Source organism: Mesoplodon densirostris, chromosome 3 (assembly GCF_025265405.1).
Source record: "Mesoplodon densirostris isolate mMesDen1 chromosome 3, mMesDen1 primary haplotype, whole genome shotgun sequence".
In the NCBI taxonomy this organism is placed as follows: Eukaryota; Metazoa; Chordata; class Mammalia; order Artiodactyla; family Ziphiidae; genus Mesoplodon; species Mesoplodon densirostris.
This window is the reverse complement of record NC_082663.1, coordinates 547,305-572,998: the sequence shown is the minus strand read 5'-3', so window position 1 is coordinate 572,998 and position 25,694 is coordinate 547,305. Positions and strand designations below refer to the sequence as shown.

The 25,694-nt window shown below is 61.6% G+C and overlaps 1 protein-coding gene across 2 annotated transcripts; it reads left to right on the top strand.

Moving 5' to 3' along the window:
- The first annotated feature begins 1,550 nt into the window (after positions 1-1,550).
- On the top strand, positions 1,551-25,694 carry TPPP (tubulin polymerization promoting protein). 2 transcript variants are annotated; one of them, XM_060091560.1, is made up of 4 exons: positions 1,551-1,634; positions 14,852-15,169; positions 21,404-21,557; positions 21,695-25,694. In XM_060091560.1, exons 2-4 carry the CDS (start codon positions 14,853-14,855, stop codon positions 21,887-21,889), a joined length of 666 nt encoding a protein of 221 aa, XP_059947543.1. In that variant the 5' UTR covers positions 1,551-1,634; position 14,852; the 3' UTR covers positions 21,890-25,694. The 2 variants fall into 2 exon arrangements, with proteins under 2 accessions (XP_059947543.1, XP_059947544.1); XM_060091561.1 differs by having other exon boundaries at positions 1,552-1,634; positions 14,849-15,169.

Here is a 25,694-nt window from a genome sequence, read left to right as displayed (position 1 = left end):
GAGCAGGAGCAGAAACCAGAGGGGTTGAGAGAAAGGCACTTCACCCCAGGACCACGGTGGGGATGGGCGGTCTCAGCCTGCCTGTCCCTGGTTCCCAAAGGGTCAAAAAAACCGCATCCTCTCTCCCGGGGGCGGGCGGTCTGTTGGACAGCAGCACCTGTGACCCCTTCTCTGGCTCAGCACCTCGGCTTCCCCTGCTGCCTGGCCCGGCCGGAATCCCAGGTGAAGTCGGAAGCTGCTGCCCGCAATTCCGATTCAGACGAGACCTGAGAGCTGGGCAGAGCCTGGGGTCAGGTGTGGGGTCTCTGCAGCCAGGATGGAGCACAGAGACTGGGTGGGGGTGGGGGGGGAGTGAAGTCTGTGGCCAGATGGGCCATGGAGGTGTGTATGTGTAAGGCTCAGGGTGGGGGGCTTTGCAGCCAAGAGGGGAGGACAGGGCCTGCGGTGGGCTCCTTGGCCAGCGCCAGGTACCACGGCAGTGAAACTAAAGGCCACACTTCCCCCTGGAGCCCGGGCATCTGGACAGTTTGGGGCGGCTTGCTCCACTGGAGGGGGTCCTGGAGGATAGAGAGGGAGACCCCTGCACCCCAAGTCTCAGTACTAGAACCTCCCTGTCACCCCGGCCCCAGAACCTTCGGCTGAGCAAACTCCTGGTGAAGGCGGGGACGCGCCCTGTCTCCGAACCCACCCCTCCTGGCGCAGAGCCGGCCTGGTGGAGAGGAAGCAGCAGGTGTCCCGAGAAGAGAGACGAAGAGACCCTGGAAGAGGCTCTGAGGTCTGCAGCTTTCACCCAGGTAACCCGCGGAGGCCCCGGTCGGACGCAGGAAGATGGCCCGCCTCCAGCTGGAGTCGGAGCCCGGGTTGGGGCGCCGCCGCTCGCCCCCGGGAAGGCGTCCCAGCTGCGCACCGCGCCCAGGGCCCGGCACGGAGCCGCCTCCCCGCCTCTGGCCCACCCCAGCCAGGCGCTCGCCTCACCCTCCCACTGTCCCCCAAACTCTCGCGGGGCGGCCCCACTCCCCGCCCCACCCTGCTCCCCTCCTTGGGGCCCGAGCCCGGTCACCCCGGACCCCAGCGTTGGCCCGAGCGTCTCCGCAGAGAGGCCAGCGTCCAGCCGACCCAGCCGGGAGGCCCGTCCTCGCGCCCATCCGTCGACCCGCGTCCGGGGTCCCGGAGGGCCAGGTGGGACCGCAAGGGCGACACCCCGCCCCGTGGAGCCGTGTGGCCCTGGGGCCAGCGCCGACCAGCCTTGTAAGGCAGGGTCCGCGCTCGGACGGCCTCAGTGCGCCTGGCAGCCCGGGAGGGAGGGGGCGGGGCGGAGCCGCCAAGAGAGTGCGGGGCGGGCCTGGGAGGCGGGTCCGAGAGGGGGCCAGTGGGGGCTGGGGGGCGGGTCCTGGGACGGGTCCTCCAATAGGAGCGCGGGGAGGGCAGGGCGTGGGGCGGACCGGGCGCGGAAACTGGGGGCCAGGGGGCGCGCCGGCGGGTCTGGGGGCGGGCCTGAGGCCGGGGGCGGAGCCGGCGGGCTGGGAGCTGCGGAGCCGGCGGGCTGGGAGCTGCGGCGCGAGCGCAGGCCGGGTACCGGGTTGCTCGCGCGCGAGTCGCGGAGGTGCCGCCGCTGCAGTCGCCGCATCTCCGAGGTAAGGGGCAGCGGGGCTCCGTCCCGGGGCGCGGCGCGCAGGGCCACCTGCGCCTGCGGGCCTGGGCGCGCCACCCATTCCCGGCGCCCGCCCGCGCCCCTTCCCCGAGGCCCAGTGCGTCCGTGCGCCCCGCGCCCCGGAGCTGCCGGCTATCCGCGCGGCGCTCGGGCCCCCGTGGCTGCGTCCGGGCGCGGGTTTGGGGACGCGGGGGCGCGGGCTGGAGCGACCGGCGATGCAAAGGACAGGTTTATAATTGGGCCCTAAATGAGGCTCTTCGGCCTTTCTTCGCGTCGGTGCGTAACGCGATAGAGGACGCCCCTCGCAGCCCCTTCCCTCTCCGTGTCCTGCTACATAAACACCGTTCACATGCTCAGGCCTGGGGTGGCGGCTGCCAGCGAGACGGCGGGACATTAGGGCTTAGGGGGTTTGAAATGAAGCCACTGTCATACAGCACGAATTTAAGGAGCCCCAGGGCCACAGAAAGGGCCGTTTGTGTCCAGGGGCCGAGAATGTACGTGATCCTTTGGCGAGAACTCGGCCGCCCCTCTCGGTCCGGCATTAACGTCGCCATATCGGTGCAGGTGAGAGGGTCAGGCCTACACTTTGCAAATCCAGAAGCATCCCCGGAGGGGTGTTCTGTTTTCTTATCGCATGTGGGCACATAACCCGGCAATCAAGATAAAGAGGTTGGCTGCCAGTGTATTTTTTCCACACGCCCCTGGGGACCAGTGCCCCGCCCTTGAAGGAGGATCCAGAGAAACCCTTTATTCTGCGGTTTCAGTTATGTAAATGAAGCCTTGAAATGAGGTGGGAAGAAAACCCTCCCTGTGACTGCTGTTTTGATAGGCGCTTTGTGCTCTGATGATGGGACACCTTTTAGGCTAAGCTGGCTATGCTGTCATCCGTCTGTGTGTTTACTGGCTAATTCATCTGACGTTTATAAACGATAAAAGACCTAGCTCCCACGGCTCCCCCCCGCCACCACCTCCCAGGACTCCCCGTGGCCAATCTCTCAGGGAGGGTGCGCAGGGGGGGTGCTCCCCAGGGCCTGGGCTAGCCCCTGCCGCCTAGGAGGTGATCAGTAAACCCTGACCTGAACTCCAAGTGCCCTAGGACCACATCCGGGGATGGAGCAATGGGCCTGGGGAGGGAGAGCTTGGAGCCGGCAGGAAATGGGGGGAGGGGCGGGGGCCATGGGACAGGCGCCTTGCGAGTGCCTTAAACTGGACTCCATGACCCCTTCTCTGGTACCAGCCCCTGTTCCCACCACGTGGTTGGAATCCCAGGGCTCAGTGATGAGTGATGGGGGAAGGGGGTGCTGGTGAATTGCCTGGGGGCATCTGCAGAATGCGTGCCACACAAGGGTATATGTGTGTTTTCCTGGGGAAAGGGCCTTCGTGATTTCCAGAAGGATCTGTGACTCAGAAAGGTACCCTAATTTATGTACTACATTAAAAAATTCTTCTCCATCTTTTTGGAATGACGAAGTGATGGAGATTAGTGGAAGCTGTGTTGGCCGAATTCTTATCTCCTCGGTGTTGTTTGGCTGATCTTCGTGAACCCTTTGAAGTTGCAATAAATAAGCTGTTTTAACTGTATACAAGGTTATAGATGCTCATTGTGGGAAATGTGCAAATCACAGGAGAGTTTCGTGAAGAAAATTAAAATCACTCGTCACTGATTGAGGATTAAGAGAAATCTTTGAGCAGCCAAACTGTCCTCTGGGGCTGCGTCCTCGTGGCTTCCCTCCCTGGTGGGCAGTGGAGCCGCTCCCTGCAGAAAAGAGGCTGAGAATTAGAAGCTTCCTCAGGGAGAGGCTTGCTGGCTTAGCGCCAGGGTTATTTATAGCTGGTGATGTTGCTGTGAGGCCAGAGGAGCACGTACAGGAGCCGCCATCCGGGGCCACTGGGGCCACGAGGCACAGCCCCCACTGCACCTTGAAGTATCAGGGCCTCCCTGGGTCGGGAGGTCTGTGCCCTGGGCCCAGCCTGGCACCATCTGGAAACCACCCCAGACTGAGGGTGCCGGGCACTGTGCAGAGGCCACCTGAGCCCCAAACCCTGGACCAGGCGGACGCTGGGATTAGGCAGGAGAATCGACACACGCCCAACTCCTGCTGCTTGAGCAGCAGGTGTTTCCTGGGAAGGAAGGTGGGGAGCTGCCTGGGGGGTGCCCAGCGGCATCTGGGGCTCAGACGTGGTCTCCGGCGCCCCGCTCTTCAGCCCCTCCTCGGGAGACCAGCCCCCTCTTGGGGTGGGGAGGTAACCATGGTGTCACAACCCATGGAACCCCCAAGCTTGGCACCCCCAGTCCACAGCATCCCCGCCACGAGTCCCAGCTCAGCAGAGCCTCTTCAGAGGGGGAACGTCCTCAGCGGCATCCACATGGCAGTTCCTGGAAATGGCTTTGATTGGCCCTGCTGGGGTGACAGGGGAGGGTGCGGGTTCTGTGATCTGCAGCCCCCAAGAAGGGCATATGGGGGAAGGGCCGCTCCCCACAGGGACGTGGCATGCTGTCTCCAAATCTCGTTTGCTGACAGGGAAGCAAGACTGTTTTGCGCTTGCAGATTTCCCCTTTAACTGTATGGGATGTGCAGTGACGTGCAGTGAAGCTCAATTGTAATGTAATGTCTAAATGTCCAAATGTAGGACCTTCCTTGGTGAGGAAGTGTAACAGGTCTTTCACAGGGTGTGAGGAAATGATGGTGTTCTGACTTTGGTACCAAACCCAAGTGTCTTCTGCGACCCCCCATTAGCTGGGGGGGTGGTGAGCTTACCCTCGGGAGAGCACATTCATGGCCACTTTTCCTTTTCTTAATTAGATTTGTGAAAAGGAAGGACTGGCCCTTACCTTCTTTCAAGCCTAAAAGTTAAGAACACCTGGAGCCCTTTCCTGCCCATCGCCTTGTGTCCCACAGAACAGTGTCCCCGTGTGTCCCCCTGTGTCCCCAGCATGTCCCATGTCCAGTTGTCCCTGCACAATCTCCCCTCTTTGGGCCACATTCCCAAGGCCTCATCCTGTAACCCTGTTGCACCCATTTGTTCAACAGACATCAGGTGCCAGGTGAGCCCGGCCAGGTCAGCCCCGGGAAGCTCTCGCTCCAGCGGGAATGTCACAAAAGCCAGCATCCTCCGGGGGCCTCGTTCAGGCCTCACACTCCCACTGCCTCTGGGTGCGGGGGGCCACGGGCCTCGGAGCCTGGGAGGAGCCCCCAGCACCAAGCTGCCTTCCTGCGAAGGCGGTTCCCGCAGCTCATCTGGGCCTCGTCTGCCCCGCCCTGGCCCTGCTGGCTGCTCGGCCCCCAGGCCTCCAGAGGTCCCGGGCCGCTCCTTCTTCCTCCTGCCAGGGGTTGTGGCTGCCCCCCCAGCCTGCTCCTGGGGAGGGGCTCTGCTTTTGCTGTGGTTTTACTACCTGAGCCTGTTTCCCCCCCCTCTCCGGTTTAGTGTTTAACCTTCCTGCCTCAGAGCACGTGCTCTGCGATGCTGGCGCGTTTCGGGCAGTACCGCGTGGAGCCGGTGCTTGCTGCGTTCCGTGAGCCCCTCACCGTCCGCTGATCCCTTGTGTGGGCCACGGGCCTTGGGGTTATTTCCATTCTCTGGCGTGGCTGCCTGGAGCCCCCCTGCGTGTTCCTCGGAGAACACGTGCGAATGTTTTTGCTGGGCCCTCGGCGCCCCGTCTTAGCAGATGGTACCGGCGGCTCCCCGGAGTTGAAGCCCCTTGACGGCCGCGCTCCACAGCCGCCGGCAGTGGGCAGGGCGCAGTGGCCTCTTGGCGGGTGGCCTTCTGGAGGGTGCGTGCCAGAGCCTGCGTTTCAGGCTAAGGTAACGAAGCCAGGCGTCCCCGCCAGTGACTGGGTGTCTGGATGTGCTGGGCCTCCTTGAGTCCCTTGCCCGTTTCTCTAGAGCTGTCTTTTTCTGGTTGATCCACAGGGTTCTTTCTAGATTCTAGAGACAGCAATGTGTGTTGCATGTAAGAGACACCTTCTCTGCCCACAGCTGTCTTTTCAATCCTTAGTGATATCTTCTGATGAATGGAAGTTCTGAGTTTTAATCTGGTGCCATTTAAGAATCTTTTCCTTTAGGGTTAGTGGTTTTTGTGTCCTGTGTAGTCTTTCCCACCCAGGACATCAGATACTCTCAAACATCCCCTTCCTGAGGCTTAATGATTTTGCCTTTCCTGCTTCAATCTGTACCTGAATTAATTTCCATTTTTCTCCATGTGTCTGTTCAGTCAGCCCATCTCCTTTTGTTGAAAAAGTTTTCTTCCCCGCTTTTCCTTTGTTGTCCACACTGTCTGCACCTGTGCGGGTGGATTGGAGGCTCTCTTCTGCCCAGTGGTTTATTTTCTGTCCTTGTACCAAGACCACACACCACACTGGCTTCATTTCCAGAATTTTCCATCAAGTCTCGAAACCGCTGGGCAAACCCTCCACCTGTTCTTCCTTCAAGATCGCTGGTTAATTCATGTTTTTTTGCCTTTTTGTGTATATTTTACAGTCAGCTTGTCTCACTACCCAGACATAAAAAGTGTTAGAATTTTTATTTGGATTAAATTAAAACTGTGGATGAATTTAGGGACAATTGACCTCTTTGTATTTCAGACTTAACCCATGTTCATAATATCACTGTTCTTTCAATAATGCTTCATAGTCTCTGTGTGGACGGTCTTACACATCTTTTGTTAAAGGTATTCCTAGGTAATTCATATTTCCTCACTTTTTTTTTAAATGGTATATTTCTAAATACCTTTTATTGTCTGGTTTTGCTGCTACATGGAAATAGATTTTTGTATGTTGACCATGTATCCAGAAACCTTGCTAAACTCACGTTGATTCTAATAGTTTTCCTGGGATCCCTTTGGATTTTGTGTGTACACAGTCATAGAAACTGCAAATAATGCCAGTTTTATTTCTTCCTTTCTACGTTTATATATTTATTTCCTTTCCGTATCTTACCACACTGACACAGTGAGTAGAAGTGGTGATAGGCAAGCATCTTTCTCTTACTCCAGTTTGAAAGGAAAAATTTTCAATATTCAAAGTGTGATGATTTTGTAGCTTTTTGTAGGTACCCATTATCAAATTAAGGAATTTATTTCCTTTTCTAATTTGCTAAGAATTTTTACGGTGAATAAATGCTGAAATCCATCAAGTGCTTTGGCTGCATTTATTAAGATGATAATATGATTTTGGTTCTGTGTTGTGTTATGTGGTGAATTATATTAAGTTAATGTTAAATGAACCTTGCACTCCTGGCATAAACCAAACTTGATTGTAAGGTATTGATCCTTTTTATCTATTACTGGATTCAGTTTGTTAATATTTTGTTTAGGGTTTTTGTATCTGTGTTTGTAAGTGTGATTGGCATCCATTTTTCTTTTCTTGTAACGCCCTTATCAGGTTTTGGTACCAGGATTATTTTAGCCAGAATGAGTCGGGTGGGGTGTTTCATCTTTTACTCTTCTCTGGAAGAATCTGTGTAAGACTGACATTATTTCTTCTTTCAGTATAAGGAAGAATCTGCTGGTAAAGTCATCCAGGCCTGGGGTTTTCTTTGTGAGAAGGTTTTAAATAAGAATTCAAATCCTCAATAATTATAAGAATTAATAATAAATACAAGAGCAATGATAAGAATATATTTCTTCTTGTTACTGTTTGGTAAAATGGCTTTTGTTTTGTTTTTAGGAATTTGTCTGTTTCATTTAAATTATCAAACATGTTGGTCCAAAATTGTTTATAATATTCTCTTATTATATTTTAATCCCTTAGTATCTGTTGAGCTTGTAGGGATGTCCTCATTTTCCATCTGATATGGGATATTTTGACCTTCTCTTTTTTTTACTTGATTAGCGTCCCCAGTATTTATCAATTTTATCAGTGTTTTCAAGGCATTAAGTTTTGATGTTGTTGGTCCTCTGTATTATAGATTTGTTTTCTAATTTATTAATTTTTACTTTTATCTTCATTGTTTCTAACACCTTTGTCCTTAATTTGCTGAGGTTTTTTTCCTAACTTCCTGGATGGCAGCTTACCTCACATATGATGGTGTACCCACATACGATTTTCCTATGTGTGTACACCATACACATGCACATGTGTATGTACATGTGTGCGCACACACACGTTTCCACCATGTCTAGCTGTTTTCTTTTGGGTATTTCTGATCCACGAGTTCTTTAACCTGCTCTGCTGTGAATCCCATCCACTGAGTTCTGAATTTTAGTTATTGTGCGTTTTAGGGTTAGAATTTCTAAGGTGTTCTTTTTTCAGATCTGCTACCTGCATTCTTACAGCTCCCATTCTTTGCTGGAATTCCTCACCTTGTTCTTTTTATTCTTTGCACACAGCGCGCACTGCCCATTTCTTCTCTGCACACGGTGCACGTAGTTACTTTAAACTCAATGTCTGATCCAGCTCCAGTAACTGGAGCCTCTCGTCGTTTCTGCTTCCTGTTGTTTCTGCAAGTTCTTGGCACTTGTTCCCCCTCTTGGGCCTGGTTATTTTTTTTATCATCATATGTGGATATTGTGTTTTTCCGTCTCCAATGGTCGTCTCCTCCTCAGGAGTGCTTGTGTGTGTCCTGCCGCTGTTTGGGGCACCAGCGCTCCAGATCCCCGCATCCACCCTGGGGGTAGAGGGGAGCCGGCCTGACCGCCCCTGACTCCCAGGCGCCCGTCCGCCCACCCCCAGGGCAGGGCTGGTCTGTTCAGGGTGCCCTGCCCTCCCGGGTGGGGGGCCTGGGGCTTTTCAGTCCCCATGGTTGGTGGGAAGCCTCCCAGCTGTCTGGCGGGGGGTGGGTAGGGAGTGAGGGCTGGGCTGCAGACCACTGCGGAGACCCTCGGGCTGCCTCCGGCTTTGCGCTTCACACCTGCGCTGGCTGATCTCCTCTTCGGCTGCTTGGGGCCAGGAGAGGCTTTGCGGCCTGCAGGCGACACTGCCGCCCACCTGCCAGCCGTCAGACCCAGGCAGCGGCCCTTCCCCGCAGGCCCCTCTGCTCTTCCTGGCCCTGCGGTTGGCTTCCCCGGGCCCCGGCCTGCCCCCCACGCTGTGGGCTCCGTGGGGTCTCGGACGGCCTGAGAGGCCTGGCCCCAGGACCTGCCGTGCGGGCACGTGGTGACCGCAGGGCGCCTGCCGTCGGGGAGAGGCCAGGCCATCCGCGGGCAGCTCCACGTTCCTGGAGCTAACAGACTTCCTGTTGAGGGTCTCACGTGCACGCCAACTCGAGGCTGGACCCCGTCTGTGGGGAGGGGCCTCTGCCCGCTATCGCCCCTGGGTTCTGTGCCGCCGCCCAGGCCTCACTCCTCTGGACCTTTGCAGGCGCTTTTCTCCGGGGCAGGGACCCCCTTCTGGTGTCCCTGCTGTCTGCGGGTCCTGGGGCCGCTGTGACAAAGGACCACAGACTTTTGACTGAAAACTACAGAAATATGTCCTCTCCCAGTTCTGAGGCCAGACTTCCAGTCCGAGATTGAGGTGTCGCAGGGCCGTGCTCCCTCCAGAGGCACCAGGGAGGGTCCCTCCTGCCTCTTCCAGCTCCCGGGGCTCCGGGCATCTCTGGGCTTGTGGCGACGTCCCTCCCGTCTTGGCCTCCGTCTTCACGTGGCTTCTCTGTCTGTGTGTCTCCTCTTCCGTCCCTTGTAAGGACACCTGTCAATGGACTTAGGGCCACCCTGGTCCAGAGTGGACCCATCTCGAGATCCTTAGCTTGATGACGTCTGCAGAGACCCTTCTTCCAAACGAGGCTCCTCCACCTTGCGAGGACGTGGACACACCTGGCTCGGGAACACCATTCACCCACTACACGTGCCCTGCACAGGGTCCGCCCGACCGCAGGTTGGCTGCAGATGCCGTGTTCTTGGATTTTGTAAGAAACTTGCTGACAAACAGTAGAGACCGGCTCTGGGACCGGGGGACTGAGGCCCAGGACATGGTTCCTGGGAGGCCAAGGGGTCCCAACGGAGTGAGTCCCCCGAAAAGCCCCAGCTTCGTGGTGACCCAGAGAAGCTCCTGCTGTCCGCATCAGTTCTTCTGAGGGGCAGGGGTGGCAAACCTGTCCTGGCCCCTTCCTCCCCCCGCCCCCGTCCCCTCCCCCGCCAGCCCGACCAGCAGGAGCCCCCAGGCCTGCGGGTGTGGCTCCCGCAAGATGGCCACGGCCCCCAGGAAGGCGCCCGCTCAGCCACCCACCTTCCCTCTCGTCCCAGAGAAACCGCGTTTGACTTGGGCGCAGGGGACAGTGTGGCTGTGACTGTGGGTCCCAGGCTGCCCCGAGGGATGGCCTAGCCTCAGTGCAGGAGGTCCCATCCCCACGGGCCTTTCTGGGCCTACGGCCTGAAGCATGTGACCCGGGACGTGAGTGGCCTCCTGCTCGGACGGTGCGGCCGCTCGCCCCGTGCTGTCGGGGCCCCTGCAGGGACCGTGGAAGGCAGCGCCGAGCCGGCAGGGCTGCGTCCACGCCTGAGGCTCCGGGACCGTCTGCTCTGCGGGGCAGGCACTCAGAGGCCGCTTTGTGCCCGCCTGGGAGGCCCCGCTGCCTGGGACGAGTGGTCATTCACATCGAGTGTCGGGCAGCCGAGCTGTGGTGGCCGTATTATGACTAAAATGTGGACAGTTGCCAAAGGGCTGTGTCGTGTTCCAGTGGACTCTGAAAGAAAGAGCCAGAGCTGCGGGCCGGCGGCCCAGACGGTGCGCAGCCCCGACGCCTCTGTTCCCCTCGGGCTGTTCCCTCGGAGGCTGTGCCTCTTCCAGGGGCTGCACCGAGGGCGAAGCTGGACCCCGACCCTGGGGGCCTAAGCCCTGGTGGACGGAGGGGAGCAGGGGGAGGTGACGGCATGCATCCCCCGGCTTCTGGCCGCTTGGTCTTTTGCATTTTCTGTCCTAACCCTCACCCGCCCACCTCATCTTGGCTGCACGGGTACAGCGCACCCACCCGGCAGGGGTCAAGGAGGTTCTCCCCGGGACCAGCTGACCAGGCGCCCTGGCCTCCTGTGCGGCCCCGGAGCAACTTGGGACTTATTTGGGGGCTGCTGCTGTTATTCCCTCGCCCCCTCCGTGCGCCATCAGTCCTGGGACCGGGCCCGGTGGGCTGAGCCGTCCAAAGGGGCTGGGCTGCCCTGGGAGGCGCCTGCTTCCCCTGCACTCTCTCCTCCTCTCCTTCCCGCACTTGGCACAGAGCCTCTGGGTTGCCTCTGCGCGTCCAGCGGCATCCGGCGAGGGGCGTTCTGTGCCCAGGCCCCTGCACGGCCGAGGTCAGGTGCGCTCAGCAGACTGTCAGCCCGGTGGGCGTCAGGAGCTCCGTCGAGGTCCAAGGAGGGCTAGTTTGTCAGATGCTCGGGAACCTGGCATTTCCAGGGCCCGTGCGGTTCTTGCGCAGAAGAAGGGTCTCAGCTGGACGCCGGGCCTCGGGGGCACATCAGCGGGCGCAGCCACGGCCCAGGGACTTGGGCTCTCGGCCCTGGTGGAGGGTGCCGCCCCTGGGCCCGGCTTGCTGTAGACATCTGGAGGGTGCTGGCACCACGCCGGCCCTGAGAACGCAGGAGGGTGGCACGTGGGGTGGGCCGACGGGGCCGAGGACCAGGAGCTCGAGAGCCCAGGGCTCCCACCGCGGCTCGTGGCTCCAGAAGGTTCCTTCTGGCGTCCGCTGTCCCGGGAGCCCTTTCCCACCTGCGGGCCGGTCTCCCGGTCCCGAGCAGCCTCTAGGACGAGGTCAGGGACAAGAACCCCAGTCGAGCTCTAGCGCGTCGTCAGCGACACCCCCAGGGCATCCCGGCGGCCACAGAGCGCTGAGGCCTCTGGATCCCCCGGCTCTCCGACCCTTCAAGTAGGGGGCTCGCCAGTGGGGCTGATGTGTTGCGGGGAGGTTCCGGACTTGGGGTGCGATGCCCGGTGACCCGGCAGAGCCCGTGGTGGGGTCCGGGCGCCGTGACCCGAGTTTCCCCCGTGCCGCCGGCCCAGCTCGCTCGGCGTGAGGTGGAGCCGGGTTCCGAGTTCCGGGAGGTTTGGCGTCAAGGAGGCCGGCGGGACGGGGCCTGAGGCCTGAGCAGCGCCCCCGCAGGGCCTGGGAGGCGGGGAGTCCCCTGTGCGGGTCCCAGCCCCCAGACATGCGCATCCCCTGGCCCGCATCCTGCCCCCAGAAGCACACCCCCCCAGACCCCCCACCCAACGGCCGGCAGCTTTCCCAGGCCGCCCTCCAGCGAGCCTTGGCCATCCTGGTGCACTCAACACCCGCCTGGGGCTTCGGGCCCAGAGGACCAGGGAGGTGGAATGGGCCCCGGGGGCTGGAAGGCACCTGGATCCCAAGGGGCAAGATGCTTGAGGCCTGGTCCGATGCAGGAAGTGCCTGCAGGTAGGGTGTATATATGGGCAGCGTGAGGAGGGGCATTGGGAACGAGGGGCTGAGAGTTGGTCTGGGGGGCCCGGGGGTGGAGGTGCGTTCACACCTGCGGGAGCAGGAACACACACTCCACCTGTGGTCTCAGTGCACACCTGTGTTCTGCTCGAGGAGGGGGAGCCAGGAGAGGCAGAGCTGCTGTTGCCTTTAAAACAACACGTGGCCCTGCTCACAGTTACACGTGGCCCAGCTCACATGCACACGTGGCCCAGCTCACATGCACACCTGGCCCTGCTCACATGCACACCTGGCTCAGCTCACATGCACACCTGGCCCTGCTCACATGCACACCTGGCTCAGCTCACATGCACACCTGGCCCTGCTCACATGCACACCTGGCTCAGCTCACATGCACACCTGGCCCTGCTCACAGGCACACCTGGCCCAGCCCGCAGGCACACCTGGCCCAGCTCACAGACACACCTGGCTCAGCTCACAGACACACCTGGCCCAGCTCACAGACACACCTGGCTCAGCTCACAGACACACCTGGCCCATCTCAAAGGCACACCTGGCCCAGCTCACAGGCACACCTGGCCCAGCCCACAGGCACACCTGGCCCAGCTCACAGGCACACCTGGCTCAGCTCACAGACACACCTGGCCCATCTCACAGGCACACGTGGCCCAGCTCACAGACACACCTGGCCCATCTCACATGCACACCTGGCCCATCTCAAAGGCACACCTGGCCCAGCCCACAGGCACACCTGGCCCAGCTCACAGGCACACCTGGCCCAGCCCACAGGCACACCTGGCTCAGCTCACAGGCACACCTGGCCCTGCTCACAGGCACACCTGGCCCATCTCAAAGGCACACCTGGCCCAGCTCACAGGCACACCTGGCCCAGCTCACAGTCAACCTGGCTCAGCTCACATACACACCTGCCCCATCTCACAGGCACACCTGGCTCAGCCCACAGGCACACCTAGCACAGCTCACATGCACACCTGCCCCATCTCACAGGCACACCTGCCCCATCTCACAGGCACACCTGGCACAGCTCACAGGCACACCTGGCCCATCTCACAGGCACACCTGCCCCACCTCACAGGCACACCTGGCTCAGCTCACAGGCACACCTGGCCCATCTCACAGGCACACCTGGTCCTGTTGCAGGCACATTGCTAACATGGATTCCCAGCCCTCCTGGCTGGGGGCACTGTGTGCTGATGTCACGCAGAAGCTGTGACTGTGGCAGATAAGGGTCTGTCCTGGGTCACCTTTTCTACAGGTTTTGCTTCAGATAGTCACGTCTTAAGGGCGTTGCCCGGGAGAATCATTCTGGAGACACAGGCCTCGTGGCACCTTTTTGGGGCACGGACAGCCTGTGAGGGGCTGGTGGGCCAGGGGGTCACGTGGTGTCTGAAGACAGCTGGGCCCCCATGGTGGGTGGTCCCTGGAGCCTGGCGGACACTCTGGGGCCGGCTTCCCCAGGTCCGCTCGTCCTGCATCTCCTTCCACTCTGGTCTGTGAGTCCACCTGGCAGCTGCCCTGCCCTCTCCACACCCTCATTTGAAAATGCAAATCCGGTCATGCCGTCCATCCCCACACCCACCGTGAACCCTCATCAGCTCCCAGCTCCGGAGCCCGTGGGGTCAGCCGTGCCTCAGCAGGGCCTGGCCAGGGGACACTCACACAGTGTTCTCTCCACCTCACCTGCCCACCCCCGTTCCTCCTACCCCTGGCCCGGGCCCCACCCCGTGGACCAGCGGCTGACAAGCCTCACGTGGCGGGAGCCGGGCCTCCTGTTTGCCACGTCCACGGCCGGCCACAGCGACGCCTGGCCACGGGGCGCAGCCCACATGTGGATGCCGTTTGTCCTCGATGGCTCCAACACCGGCTGTGTTGTTTCTGCTCCCCGCACCGTCCTGCTTCTCCCCACAGCAGGAAGTCACCTTGGAGAGCTTCCCATCTGCATGTAGGGTCTCACTCCCTGTTAGTTTTGTTAAAGTAATTTTCAAGTTACTTTATTAAGCTACAAACGTGGAGCCCAGGACGGAGAGCTGGGTCCTGGGGCTCATCACCACATCCCCAGTCATGTCCACCCTGCCCTGAGCCCCTGGTGTCCTGGACCATCCTCACCAGCCACTGTGCCTTCTTGAGCTGCACTGCCTTTTCTGTTTGGGGAACTTGTAGGTCCTGAGTTCAGCAGGGCCCTGCTCGGGACCCCCACAATGCCAGGTTGCCTACTGCCCCCCGCTGACCACTAGCCGTGACTCTGGGGGTGGGCATCGGTGCTGAGCTCCCGGCTCCCCAGAGCTGCTGGAGGTGGAGGTGTCTTCTCAGCCCCGTGGGGACCCGGGCCCAGCTTTGGACATTCACTGGGCTCCTGACGCCATCAGCCACCCCGCAACGTGAGCCCCCCCTACCCTGGGTGCAGGCCGCAGCCCCGCTCGGCCCTCGGAGTCTCCACAGACCCCTGCTCTCGCCTGGGGCTTCCCTCTCCTACTAGCAGTCTGTTCGGCCCGCTGGACCCTAGTCAGCAGACTGGGCCCTGAGGTGGGCGCAGCAGCGTGACCGGTTCTGGATCCCTTCCCTGAGGATGGTGTCACCCCACTGATGCCCGGGAAGGTGTCACTCAGGGAGCCCCCAGAGCAGGAAGGTCCTGAGTCCCCCAGGAGGCTGGCTCGTGCCCCACCGTGCTGGAGGCTTTGACTGTCGGGGACTTGGCGGCCAGGGCGCCAGGGCTGGAGGGGCCTCGCCGTGTTCTGCAGCAGATGGACACTTTGTCCCGGGGTCGCACAGTTGCTGGCGGGCCACAGCCCCTGTCCGCGGGGGCCTTGGGCAGCTGCCCGCAAAAGCCGGTGACCTCTTGTTGCTTCCTCCCAGTAGCATGGCTGACAGCAGGCCCAAGCCCCCCAAGCCCGCCAACAAGACGCCCCCCAAGTCCCCAGGGGACCCCGCGAAGGACAGGACAGCCAAGAGGCTGTCACTGGAGTCGGAGGGCGCCAGCGAGGGCGCGGCCGCCGCGGGCCCGGAGCTCAGCGCCCTGGAGGAGGCCTTCCGGAGGTTTGCGGTGCACGGGGACACCAGGGCCACCGGGAAGGAGATGCACGGCAAGAACTGGTCCAAGCTGTGCAGGGACTGCCAGGTGATCGACGGCAGGAACGTGACCGTCACCGATGTGGACATCGTCTTCAGCAAGATCAAGTACGTGTGCGCCTGGGACCAGGGGGGTGGGAGCGGGGCTCTGCGTTCTCTCGGGCGGCCAGGAGGCGACGCCTCAGGACGCTCTCCCTGCCCGGAAGAAGATGCCCGGGAGTTTGAACCAGAACAGGCCCCAGTGGGGCCGGGAGCCCAGGTCAGGGACGTGCCGCAGCCGCCTGCCGCAGCCTGAGGGGTCTCAAGTGGCAGAGCCCGGCCCGTGGTGGGCTGCTGGGGGCAGGGGGCACGAGTCCGGGAGGTGGGCGTCTGTGGCGCCGCTCCCCTCAGCTCTCGGGGACGTTCGCGTGTGAAGAAGAGCGGGGATGACGAACGGTGGGCACCGTGTGCTTGTCCGTGTGTGTGTCTGCACGCATGTGCACACGGGCTCGGGCGTGTGGTCCAGGCGTCGATACGCCCCCTCCCCCTTCTCCCACCCTTCACACCCCGGGACCACACCTTGAGGACAGCAACAGCGTCCCCGAGGCATCACCCAGACACGCACACACGCGCACGTGCATGCCCACACGTGTAGAACTCAGGTCTCCACTCTGCTGGTCACGGCTCACCCGGAGGACAGATGCCCTGGACAGGCCTTGGAGACCCCGTGTGCAGGAGGCACGGGCAGTGGAGGCACACGGGCCCTTGTGCCCCCCGGGAAAGGGAGCCCCATCTGGTCCCCGTCCCGCTCTGGAGGGCGGGACACTGCTCAGACACTCAGGGAGGAGGCTTGGCCCCTGGCGCCCAGGCACTGCGGGGGCCCCACCTCAGAGCCTGGCTGCTCTGGGCCCCAGGGTCTCTGCCTCGGCTCGTCGCGGGAAGTGGGCGGCTGCAGCCCCGGTCCGGCGAGGGGTCGTGGTCAAGACACGGTCAAGACCAGTCTGTGGCTACTCCCCCTCTGCCCTCCTGGACCTGAACTCCCTGTGGGGTCCCTGTGACCTGTGTCCCACTTGGGAGAGCCTGTTCTGGGGGAGGGTCCCCCAGACCTCCCAGCGGTGCAGCGGGGGACCTTGCCCTTGGGAACGGAGAGGGAGACAGTGCTCCCTGGGGGGTCCTGGGGGGTGGTGCCCTGAGTCGGGTCGTGGGGTCCTGCAGGACAGGCTGGGAGCCACACCTGGGGGACCAGGTCTGAGGAGTGTGGGGCGCGGTGGGGACGTGCGCGTCCCGGCGTGCGGGTCGTGGGACCGCGGGCGCGGAACCACACGGGTCGCGGACTGCCGACGGCTGTGTCTGTTTGGGGCGGTTGCCATGACTCAGCAGCCCTGCCGCCAGCCCGGTATCTGCAGCCTCTGTTTAGGCCCGTCGTCATGGCAGCGCTTGTTTGTTTGGATGTTACTATGTGTGAAGTTTTCAACAAGGTTCTTGCGGCTCTTCCCCAGGCCTTGACGGAAGACTGCTATCCCCAGGACCAGGGCTTCCCCCGGCCCGTGCCGGCCCCCACCCCCAGCCCCAGGGCGGAAGGGATTAACTCAGGACCCCGTTCCCATAAGCACGAGTGTCACCCCAACAGTCCCGCCGGGGGCTCGGGGGCCGCAGGGTCCCCTGCGTGTGTGCCCAGGTGGGAAGGCCGGGGAGGCGGATGGCGGCTCTGCTGGCCCTTCCCGGCCCCCACGCGCCGGCTTTCTGGCCAATGGTGGCGTTTCCCGTGACTCTGGAGCCCTGTCTGGGCTGCAGGTTAGGAGGACGCACGCCGGGGCGGGGGACGCGGCCCATTCTCGCTGCACGGGCTGCGGAGGGAACCGTCTGAAGCGCAGAGCTTGGCGCATCGGTGCAGAGACCCAGGCCACGCGGGATGCCCGCGGGAGCGGTGGGCAGGGCGGAGCCGGGTGCGCTGTGCGGTCCCAGACACGCCAGCGGGGCCCAGCGCCTGCTCGGTGCCTGGCGCCCGGGCCTGCCCTGCCCTGCCCTGCCCCTCCCTGCAGGCTGGTGGGTGAGGCTGTGGTATTCGGGGCCCTGATCCCAGCACATGCTTCCAGCTGTGGCGTTGGGGGTCTCACAGTGTCCTCCCAGGGGGCCTCTCCTGGCCGCCCGAGGCTGTGCAGGGCATCCAGCAGCTTCTGCCCTGGCCTCCTTGGGGCCTGCCTGGCATGTCTACAGAGGGCCAAGGCTTGGGGGGGCAGGAATCGGGCAAGTCCGTCCATGCTGGCTCCTCAAACCACTGATATTGGTGTTGGACGCCAGTGCACACAGGCCTTTTGATGACCTTCCCCAAACATCCAGAAGTGGTTTCAACGACCTCAGGTGCATCTGTCCCCAGAACCCGTCCCTGAGCCTCCAGCCTGCGTTAAGCCCTCGCGAGGTCGGGAGGAACTTAGGACGCTCTTCCCTGCTTGGGGGGCAGCTGACTGTCGGGGTCACAGGTGCCCTTCAGGCGGCCGGCCTGGAGGCCGCCAGAGCTGGGTGTGAGCAGCCTCCTTCCAGGTTGCCAGCAGCGTGGTCCCTGGGGCCCAGGAGCAGGGGCCTGGCGTCTGCCCGCTCCCAGGGCCTGGTACCACATCACACTGCATCCTCACCCTGCATCCAGGTCCTCCAGACAGCGCTCCCGTGGCCACCCGCACAGCCCCGCTGGCCCAGGCAGGGTCTGATGGGAGTATCCCGGGGGCTCCCTCCTCTGGCCCTCGTTGGTGCCTTAGCCTCCCCCTCCAGACCCCACTTCCTGCTCTCTGGACGGGTCACCCAGGTCCCAGCTTCTGCTGCTCAGGGGAGCCTGGGAGTCGGCTTTCTCCAGCCCCCAAGTGGCATGTTATCTGTGGTCCAGAGGGGGCCCCTTGCTCCGTCTTAGGACATGTTAGCCAAAGTCCAGCGGCCTTCATGACGCTGGCCCTGGAGACACAGACCTCTGTCCTCGGAGGGCTGTGCTGCCCCCCCCCCGCCCAGATCCCTGGCCACCGAGTGTCCCTGGTGACCTTCGGGAGTGGCCGGGCTCAGCCCTCTGCCTGCCCTGCGTTGGGCCTGGAGGTCTGGGGACACAGGGCCTGGGAAGCACAACCCATGGGGCCTCGTGTGTGACCAGTGACCCCATTACTGCTGGACCAGCTTTCCAGCAGAACAACGGCCTTCTGAGCAGGGCACTGGTTGGCCCCAGTGCTGAGCCGGGAGGAGGGGGTTTGGTGGGGGTTTGGTGGGGGGACCCTCTCCGGTTCTGTGCACTCGGGAGAACAGGCTCCCTGTGTGTGCGGAGCCGTGTAAAGTGATCACGTGTCTCCAGGGAAGAGGCTGGCAGTGTCATTCGAGAACTCCCCAGGGACTGCTCCCAGCGGGGGCCGCGGGGCCCCCTGGGGAAAGCTCCCTGCCAGCCCAGACCAAGCTCTGAGACCCTGTCTGGCGGTCACGGTGGGGACACGTGGGGACACCCGGCCCCACCAGGTGGAGCAGGCAGGTCAGCGCCCTGGGCCCGCACGTCCACTCGATCTGAATGCGGCCTCTGACGGAGGCCCCGTTGGCCATGCCCCGCCCCCAGCCCGAGTGACTCACACTGGTGGTGCCTGGTGCCCCAGCGGCCGGTCACCAGGCTGGCAGGCAGGCCTGGAGTCCGTGAATAGAGACAGGAGCGCCTTGGACAACTCAGGACAAACAAGTGGGGCCCCACGACCGTCGTGGGTCAGCGACCAGCAGGGATGGCAGGTTCCCCGCCCCAACAAGGCCAGGACCACGCTGCCCGGGACAGCTGGGCCAAGGGATCCCCCAAGCCCGGCCCACGGACCTCAGAGCCGCTGTGGTGTCGCAGACAGGCTTTGAGGGGTGGAACCCACCGCCGGACACGGGGGCTCTGATGAGGCCTGCGGTCCAGGTGCCCCTCCCGACAGCCGTCCAGGCCTCTCGGGCTCCGCTCCCCACCCGCCCACGTGGCCTCGCTGGCGGCACGACTTGGTCGTCCTCCCCGTGGCCCCTGCGGCTGTGTCCTCCCTCCGCTGTCTCCCCGACCCCGGGGTGGGCGGTCAGCACGTCCCGTATCCTCAGACTCACGTGTCAAGTGCCTGTGAGTCCCGGCATGCGCAGGGGACATCCTGAGGCATGTTTATCGCTTACCGCTGGGCTGTTGGAGTTCTGGTGACTGAACAGAACCACGAATAGGAGAGTGATACACACAGGTTTACGTGCGAGTGAGACCCAGGAGGGGTCAGGGGCTGTGCATGGGCTGCCGGCCCACCTTCTGGGGGATGCTGCCGCCTGCACCCTTCCACACCGTGGTGTCCTTTTATCTGGTTTGCTTACTTCCGCTGTCCCAGTGGGTGTGTGGCAGGGCCACATCCCGGTTTAACCTGATTTCCCTGGTGCCCAGTGACGTGGAGCGTCCTTCACGGGCTGGTTTGCACTTGCAGATCTTTGACAAAGTGTCCGGTTCAAATATTTGCCCAACTTTTTTTTTTTTTCTTTCTTGCGGTACACGGGCCTCTCACTGTTGTGGCCTCTCCTGTTGCGGAGCACGGGCTCCAGACGCGCAGGCCCAGCGACCATGGCTCACGGGCCCAGCCGCTCCGCGGCATGTGGGATCTTCCTGGACCAGGGCACGAACCTGTGTCCCCTGCATCGGCAGGCGGACTCTCAACCACTGCGCCACCAGGGAAACCCTGCCCAACTTTTTACATTGGGTTTTTTCTTGTTGTTGAGGTATAAGAGTTCTTTTTGTGTTTCAGATACAAGTCCTTTATCAGATTTTCTCCATCTGTGGCTTGTCTTTTACTTCTCTTAACAGTATCTCTTGAAGAGCATGGTTTTAAAATTTTTGGTCAAGTCCAATTCATTGTTTTTCTTTTATGGACTGTTTTTGGGGGGTCATTCCTGAGAAAATCTTTGCCTAAGCCAAGGTCACGAAGAGTTTCATTTGGATGCTTATCCAGAAGCTGGATGGTTCGGGGTCTGTGATAAATGCAGGACTGTGGTCCAGTTGAGTTAAACTTGTAGACGGCGTGGGGCACAGGCCAGGCCCTCTCCTCTGTGCGCAGCCTCCGGCCGCTGAAAGGACAGTTCCACCTCCATTCACTGGCTTTTGCAACCTTGTCAAAAACCCTTACATGTGGCCTGTTTCTGACTGTCCTGCGGCCGCTCTGCGGCCGTGCCTGTGGCTTTGCGGCCGGTGCTGACGTGGGGGCAGCCCCCTCCCACTCTGCCCTCCCCTCTCCAGCCGGTCCCCTGGGTGCCGTCGGCTGCGCTGTCTCGAGCCCTTGGCTTCTGCAGGCAGCCTTTCTGTTGGTCCCCGGGGCACCTCCCCCCACTCCTCTTACTGTAGAACACTGAGAACCTCACCGGATGGATTCGCTGGGGAAGATCCAAGGTGGCATAAGTGCTTTTCAGTTAAAATTCGTAGAGACCAAGAGCCAGTCTAGAGCCATTTTGAAATTGCGAGAATGGACTTCCCTGGTAGCACAGTGGTTGGGAATCCGCCTGCTGATGCAGGGGACATGGGTTTGAGCCCTGGTCCGGGAAGATCCCGCATGCCGCGGAGCAGCTGAACCTGTGCGCCACAACTACTGAGCCTGCGCGCCTGGAGCCCGAGCTCCACGATGGGGTAGGCCACTGCAGTGAGAAGCCCACGCACCTCAACCAAGAGTAGTCCCTGCTCGCCACCGCAACTAGAGAAAGCCCGCGCGAAGCAACGCAGCCAAAAAGGGAGGGAGGGAGGAGAAAGAAATTGCGAGAATGACCTACCAGATCCCGGGCGGTCGTGGGATGCCTCCGGATGAGGAGCTGCTCCCGGGTCCCGGCTGTGCCCCAGCGCGCCCAGTGCTGGTCAGGCCCCGGCCATGGGGAGGCGGCCCCCAATCCTGTCCCCGAGTGGGGACCGTGCCCCCCACCCCCTGGCGACCCCGCGCAGGCCGGTGGCCCCAGCCAGGACTGCAGCTGCCTTGTGCCGTGGGATCTGACGTGCTTTTCACCCTTTCCCTCTGAGGAAGGCGACACGCTCGCCCACTTTAGCACCAGACCAGGATGTGTTGGTGTCCAGTCGTTCATGAAGGACGTGCTTCCTGTCAACTTCACTCCAGGACGATTTGTATTTGCTGCCATTGCCGACGGCAGCCGACTATTGGGTGTAACGCCGCAGACCAGGGCGGGGCAGGGCACGTTCTGTGTTTTAATGGAAGACTCGCTCTGGGCTGTGGGAAAGAGGTGGGGTGAGGGGTCCCCTGATGTCACCGAGGCCCTGGGTGGGGTGCGGGTCCCAGCCCAGTGACTGCTCAGCGCCTCCTCCCCGTGGGGGTGCCTGGGCCCGGTGGGCGCCCCCTGAGCCCCCTCTCCCTGCAGGGGCAAGTCCTGCAGGACCATCTCATTCGAGCAGTTCAAGGAAGCACTGGAGGAGCTGGCCAAGAAGAGATTCAAAGACAAGAGCGGAGAAGAGGCCGTCCGGGAGGTGCACAGGCTCATCGAGGGCAAGGCCCCCATCATCTCGGGGGTGACGGTGAGTTCGGTGCGCGGGTCTCGGGAAGGAGGCAGAAGCGTGGCTCCCGGGCACCGGCGGCCCCCGTCCACGGTCTGGGCCCCGGGGCTGGACTCGCCCTGGCGGCTTCCCTGACCTCGTTTCCCGCTCTCTTGCAGAAAGCCATCTCCTCGCCCACCGTGTCGCGGCTCACGGATACCACCAAGTTCACGGGCTCCCACAAGGAGCGCTTCGACCCGTCGGGCAGGGGCAAGGGCAGGGCGGGCCGCGTGGACCTGGTGGACGAGTCGGGCTACGTGCCGGGCTACAAGCATGCGGGCACCTACGACCAGAAGGTGCAGGGGGGCAAGTAGCCGGCGGGGCCTCCTCCCGTCGCCCGGTCCCCCGCCGCCTCACACTTCGTTACATTCCTGTGCTTGCAGGCAGAACTCGGACCCGGGGCGGGGCGGCCGCGGAGGCTCCAGGCCCGCCTCCCTCCCACCCGGGCCCGCACCCCCCGCCACCCCAGCTTTGGCCCCGACTCACCTTTCCTAACACACCTGCCTCGTGCCCGCCAGGAAGTGGGCAGATGGCCCTTTCCGAAGTGTCTCCCGGGTCCAGACCACACCGGCCACTGGTTTGCAGCAAAGGGGGTTGTTTTAAAGGAGCTGGTGGGCAGACCCTAACGGGGCAGTGTTGACCCACAAGCACCAAGGCACCAACCAGCAGCACCAATAAAGCGGAGGGAGCCCCGGACAGGGCGCCGCGGGGCCTGGCGAGCAGCACGGAGGTGTGGGAGGCGGGGCTCACAGTGCACGCTTGCACACCCAGGCACACACAGACGCACCCACGCATGCACGCACACGCACCGTGCACACACCACGCGCACATGCGCTCAGACGCACACACCGACTGCCAGGTCTGCGTTGAGGGCGGGCACCGAGCTGAGGGCTGCCGTGCAAAGGAAGAAGCCGCCTCTGTCGACCAAAGTGACTCGAAGTGTGACGTCATGAGATTTTAAAATGGAAACTAAGGGCAGTTCATTTCGCTTCTCTGAGAAGAAATAGGAAACAGTGATGCATGTTTATTCTCAGAACGGCTCAGGGAAGACTTAGAATATCCCATCTCCGTGACTCCCTCCCAGCGGCCCGTGTCCCCGCCCCGAGCCGGGAAGACCCCGGGGGCCCTGGGCTAGAGGCTGCGGGCAGCCCGACGGCTCTCTCCTTGCCCCTCTGGCCTCTCTGGGGCCTCCGTGAGCGGCCTCCCCTGTCCTCCCCGCTCAGGAGCGCAGAAACCGCAGGGCAGGACCAGGTCAGGGGAGGGCCTGAGGCCGGTAGCATCTGCGGGGTTTGGTTCCTCTGAGACGCCAGAGGGGGGGGCCTCCTGCTGTCACAGTGGGACCTTGGTAGTGTGTCCCTTTCCATGGACATGGCCACAGCCCGGCGTGTAACCCTCTGGACCCTGTGGTCCTGGTTTTGGTCCCGGGGAAAGCCCATGGCAGCCCCCAGGGAATGCTTCCCGGGAACCCAACTGCCCTGCCGCTCTCTGTCCCGTGTCCAGCGCAGCAGGCTGGTTAGGGGCACCCCTCTACGGACACACGGCCTGGCCCACGGCAGAGGTGGCCGCGAGAAAGGCCAGCACTGCCACGGCAGGCACGTTGGTCACGGCTGGACCTGGGACACCCTGCCCACCCACACAGAGGGACTCAGGCCAGCGCTCCCAGCCGACACGGCCCCTCGCACGGGGGGCTCCCCCTGGGATGGCGGTGGCCTCAGCGGGCAGCTTCGTCTTGAGGCCTGGCACCTCACCGCACGATCACCCAGGAAGTGACGGAGCACAGGCCTCCAGGGCTCACTGCGAAGATATGAATCGCTGCCATCTAGAAAGTTTCTAAAACTTGGGGATCCGAAGCTGCCCGGCCAGGCCCCCATCCGCCACCAGGAAGCAGGCCTGAGGGCTGGGGGAAGGCAGGCAGGAGGCCGGCCCCGCCCTGGGCTCCTCTCCCTCCAGAGGCAAGAGTCACCTGGGGAATCGCGTCTGCAGACAACTCTGAACATGCAGTGTTTCTGGGCACTAAGCTGATCACAGATGGTGAAGCCCGTGTTCCAGCGCCGGCTGGTTCCTCTCCGTGGACTCGGGACAGGACTCCTCCCCAGACCCATCCTCTGCCCAGCCGCTGTGGGTCTCCGCCTGCCCGACATCCCAGCGCCCGGCACAGCCATCCCGCGGCAGGACACTGGAGTCCAGCCCTCCCAGCCGGTCAGGGGCTGGCCTGCCCGGGAGCACACGGGAGGCAGTGTGAGCAGAAGAAACCACGCCAGTGGCGTCCTGGGACGCTTCCTCACGCTGCCCCCAACCCCGGGGCCGGCCTGTGGGGCCGACACCAGCCGCCGCAGGAGACCCATCTTCCCGATGGTTACAGCAACACCTCCTCCTTGGGTTAAGGAAAGTCTAGCGCACACAGCTGCCCCCGTGGCTGGCCCCGCGCTCGCGGGCTCCCGAGCTGCGGAGGCTGAGGCGTCTGGGTGGGTCTCGGGTGTCCCCAGCCCGCCTGAGGCTTCCTTCCCGAAGGGTAGCTCTGGAAACACATCTCCCCGCTCAGGGCAGGAGGAAGCAGTGGCCCCCTCCCCGTCGGCTCCATCACAGCATCTGTGTGTAGCCCAAACACGGCACGTCGCTCGGGCTCCGAGCTCTACACAGACACATGTGCCTCCCTCAGGGTCTGGATGCTGTGGACAAACAGGCAGGTGTGCGTCTTCGCTGCATGTTCTATGCAACACCCATTTGCTTCTACTAACTGTGGTCAACTAGAAACTACATGTCTCTCTCTCTCTCTCTCTGAATGAAGGATACTGCACAGCAAGCCCACCAGGAAGCAGGGACCCGTGGTCAGGGTGCACCATGCTGACGGCGCCGAGTGCCGGGACAGCAGAGCAAGCATTTGAGAACACTGATCGCACCACACTACTTATTTATTTCTATTTAATGCTCTAGGATAAGCAACTAGGCGGTGGTCAGTTCACCAAAATTGAAGCTCAAATTACGTAAGTTTAAAATATAGGAAGAGATCTATATTTATACTGGAGTATTTTTACACCTCGAGTATCCTCAGTCCTAAGGTTTGAGGCCGATGAAAATTACAGTCAGGAAGAGGCACGGGGAGCTCCAGCGGCGTAGCCTCCTGTCTAAGCTGCGCTACGTCCATGCCCCAGCGGCCGAGAGCTCAGGGCAGGCCGAGGCATCTCTCTGAAGCACCAGCGGACAGAGGCTCACACACCCGAAGCCTGGGCCTGCTCAGCCACCGGCTGCCGTGAGTCAAGCTTTAACGGCGCACGACCGCACCGCGCACCGCCCGTGGCTGCGCCGGTGGCAGAAGATCAGTCACAGACGCCATGGCCCCCGAGCCCTACGACAGCCACCGCCTGGACCTTCAGGGGGGGCTGCCCCTGAGGACCCAGCAGGCCCCTCCCCTGGAGTGTTCCCACACGAGCTGGCACGCCCCGCCCCACAGTGCACGTAGGTGGGGACAGCACCGTCACCTGGTCCGTCCACTCAGGTTGACACTTCAGCTGTACTGTGAAGTCACCACGAGGCTCGAATGTCCTTCGAACTCTGACCCTGAGTAGCTTCCCTCCGCCGACTGACTACCGAGCGCTCTGTGAAATCCCGTGGCTCGGGTGTGGCCTCTGTCTGTGGGAGTGGAGAGTGTGGCCAGTGGTGGCCCGGCACTCCTGGGCGGTGGTCGCCCTGCACTTTGAGATGCTTTAGTTAACTTTCTCTCTTCCCCAAACCAAGCCAAACAACAAAGGAGATGCACATAACTCAAACTTGAAAGGGATCATATGCTACTAGTTTGTACTAAGTTTTTTCAGGAAAGGGAAATAAATGTATATATAGAGGCGATCTATTTTTGCACTGTTTTCTTACCATTAGGGGGTGACGAGGGCAGCACTTTGCAGTGTGACGGGACGAGCAGTGCCGACGGCACGGGTGCTCTGACTCAGAGCCACACCCACCAGGAACTCTGGGGGCGTCTGTAGGGCCGAGGCGTGGTGTCACCTGTCAGTCGCGGTCCGAGGCCTGGCTTGCAAAGCTGTGGTGAAACAGCCCCTGTCTGTCTGCAAACCTCCTCATGTGTTCCCTGTTGTTAACACTGTGTCAGATTGGTAAAGTGACAAA

Coding starts and splice junctions, on each gene's coding strand:
- TPPP (XM_060091560.1), top strand. CDS start 14,853: ATGGCTGACAGCAGGCCCAAGCCCCCCAAGCCCGCCAACAAGACGCCC. Junction 15,170..21,403: donor ATCGTCTTCAGCAAGATCAA/GTACGTGTGCGC, acceptor CTCTCCCTGCAG/GGGCAAGTCCTGCAGGACCA. Junction 21,558..21,694: donor CCATCATCTCGGGGGTGACG/GTGAGTTCGGTG, acceptor GCTCTCTTGCAG/AAAGCCATCTCCTCGCCCAC.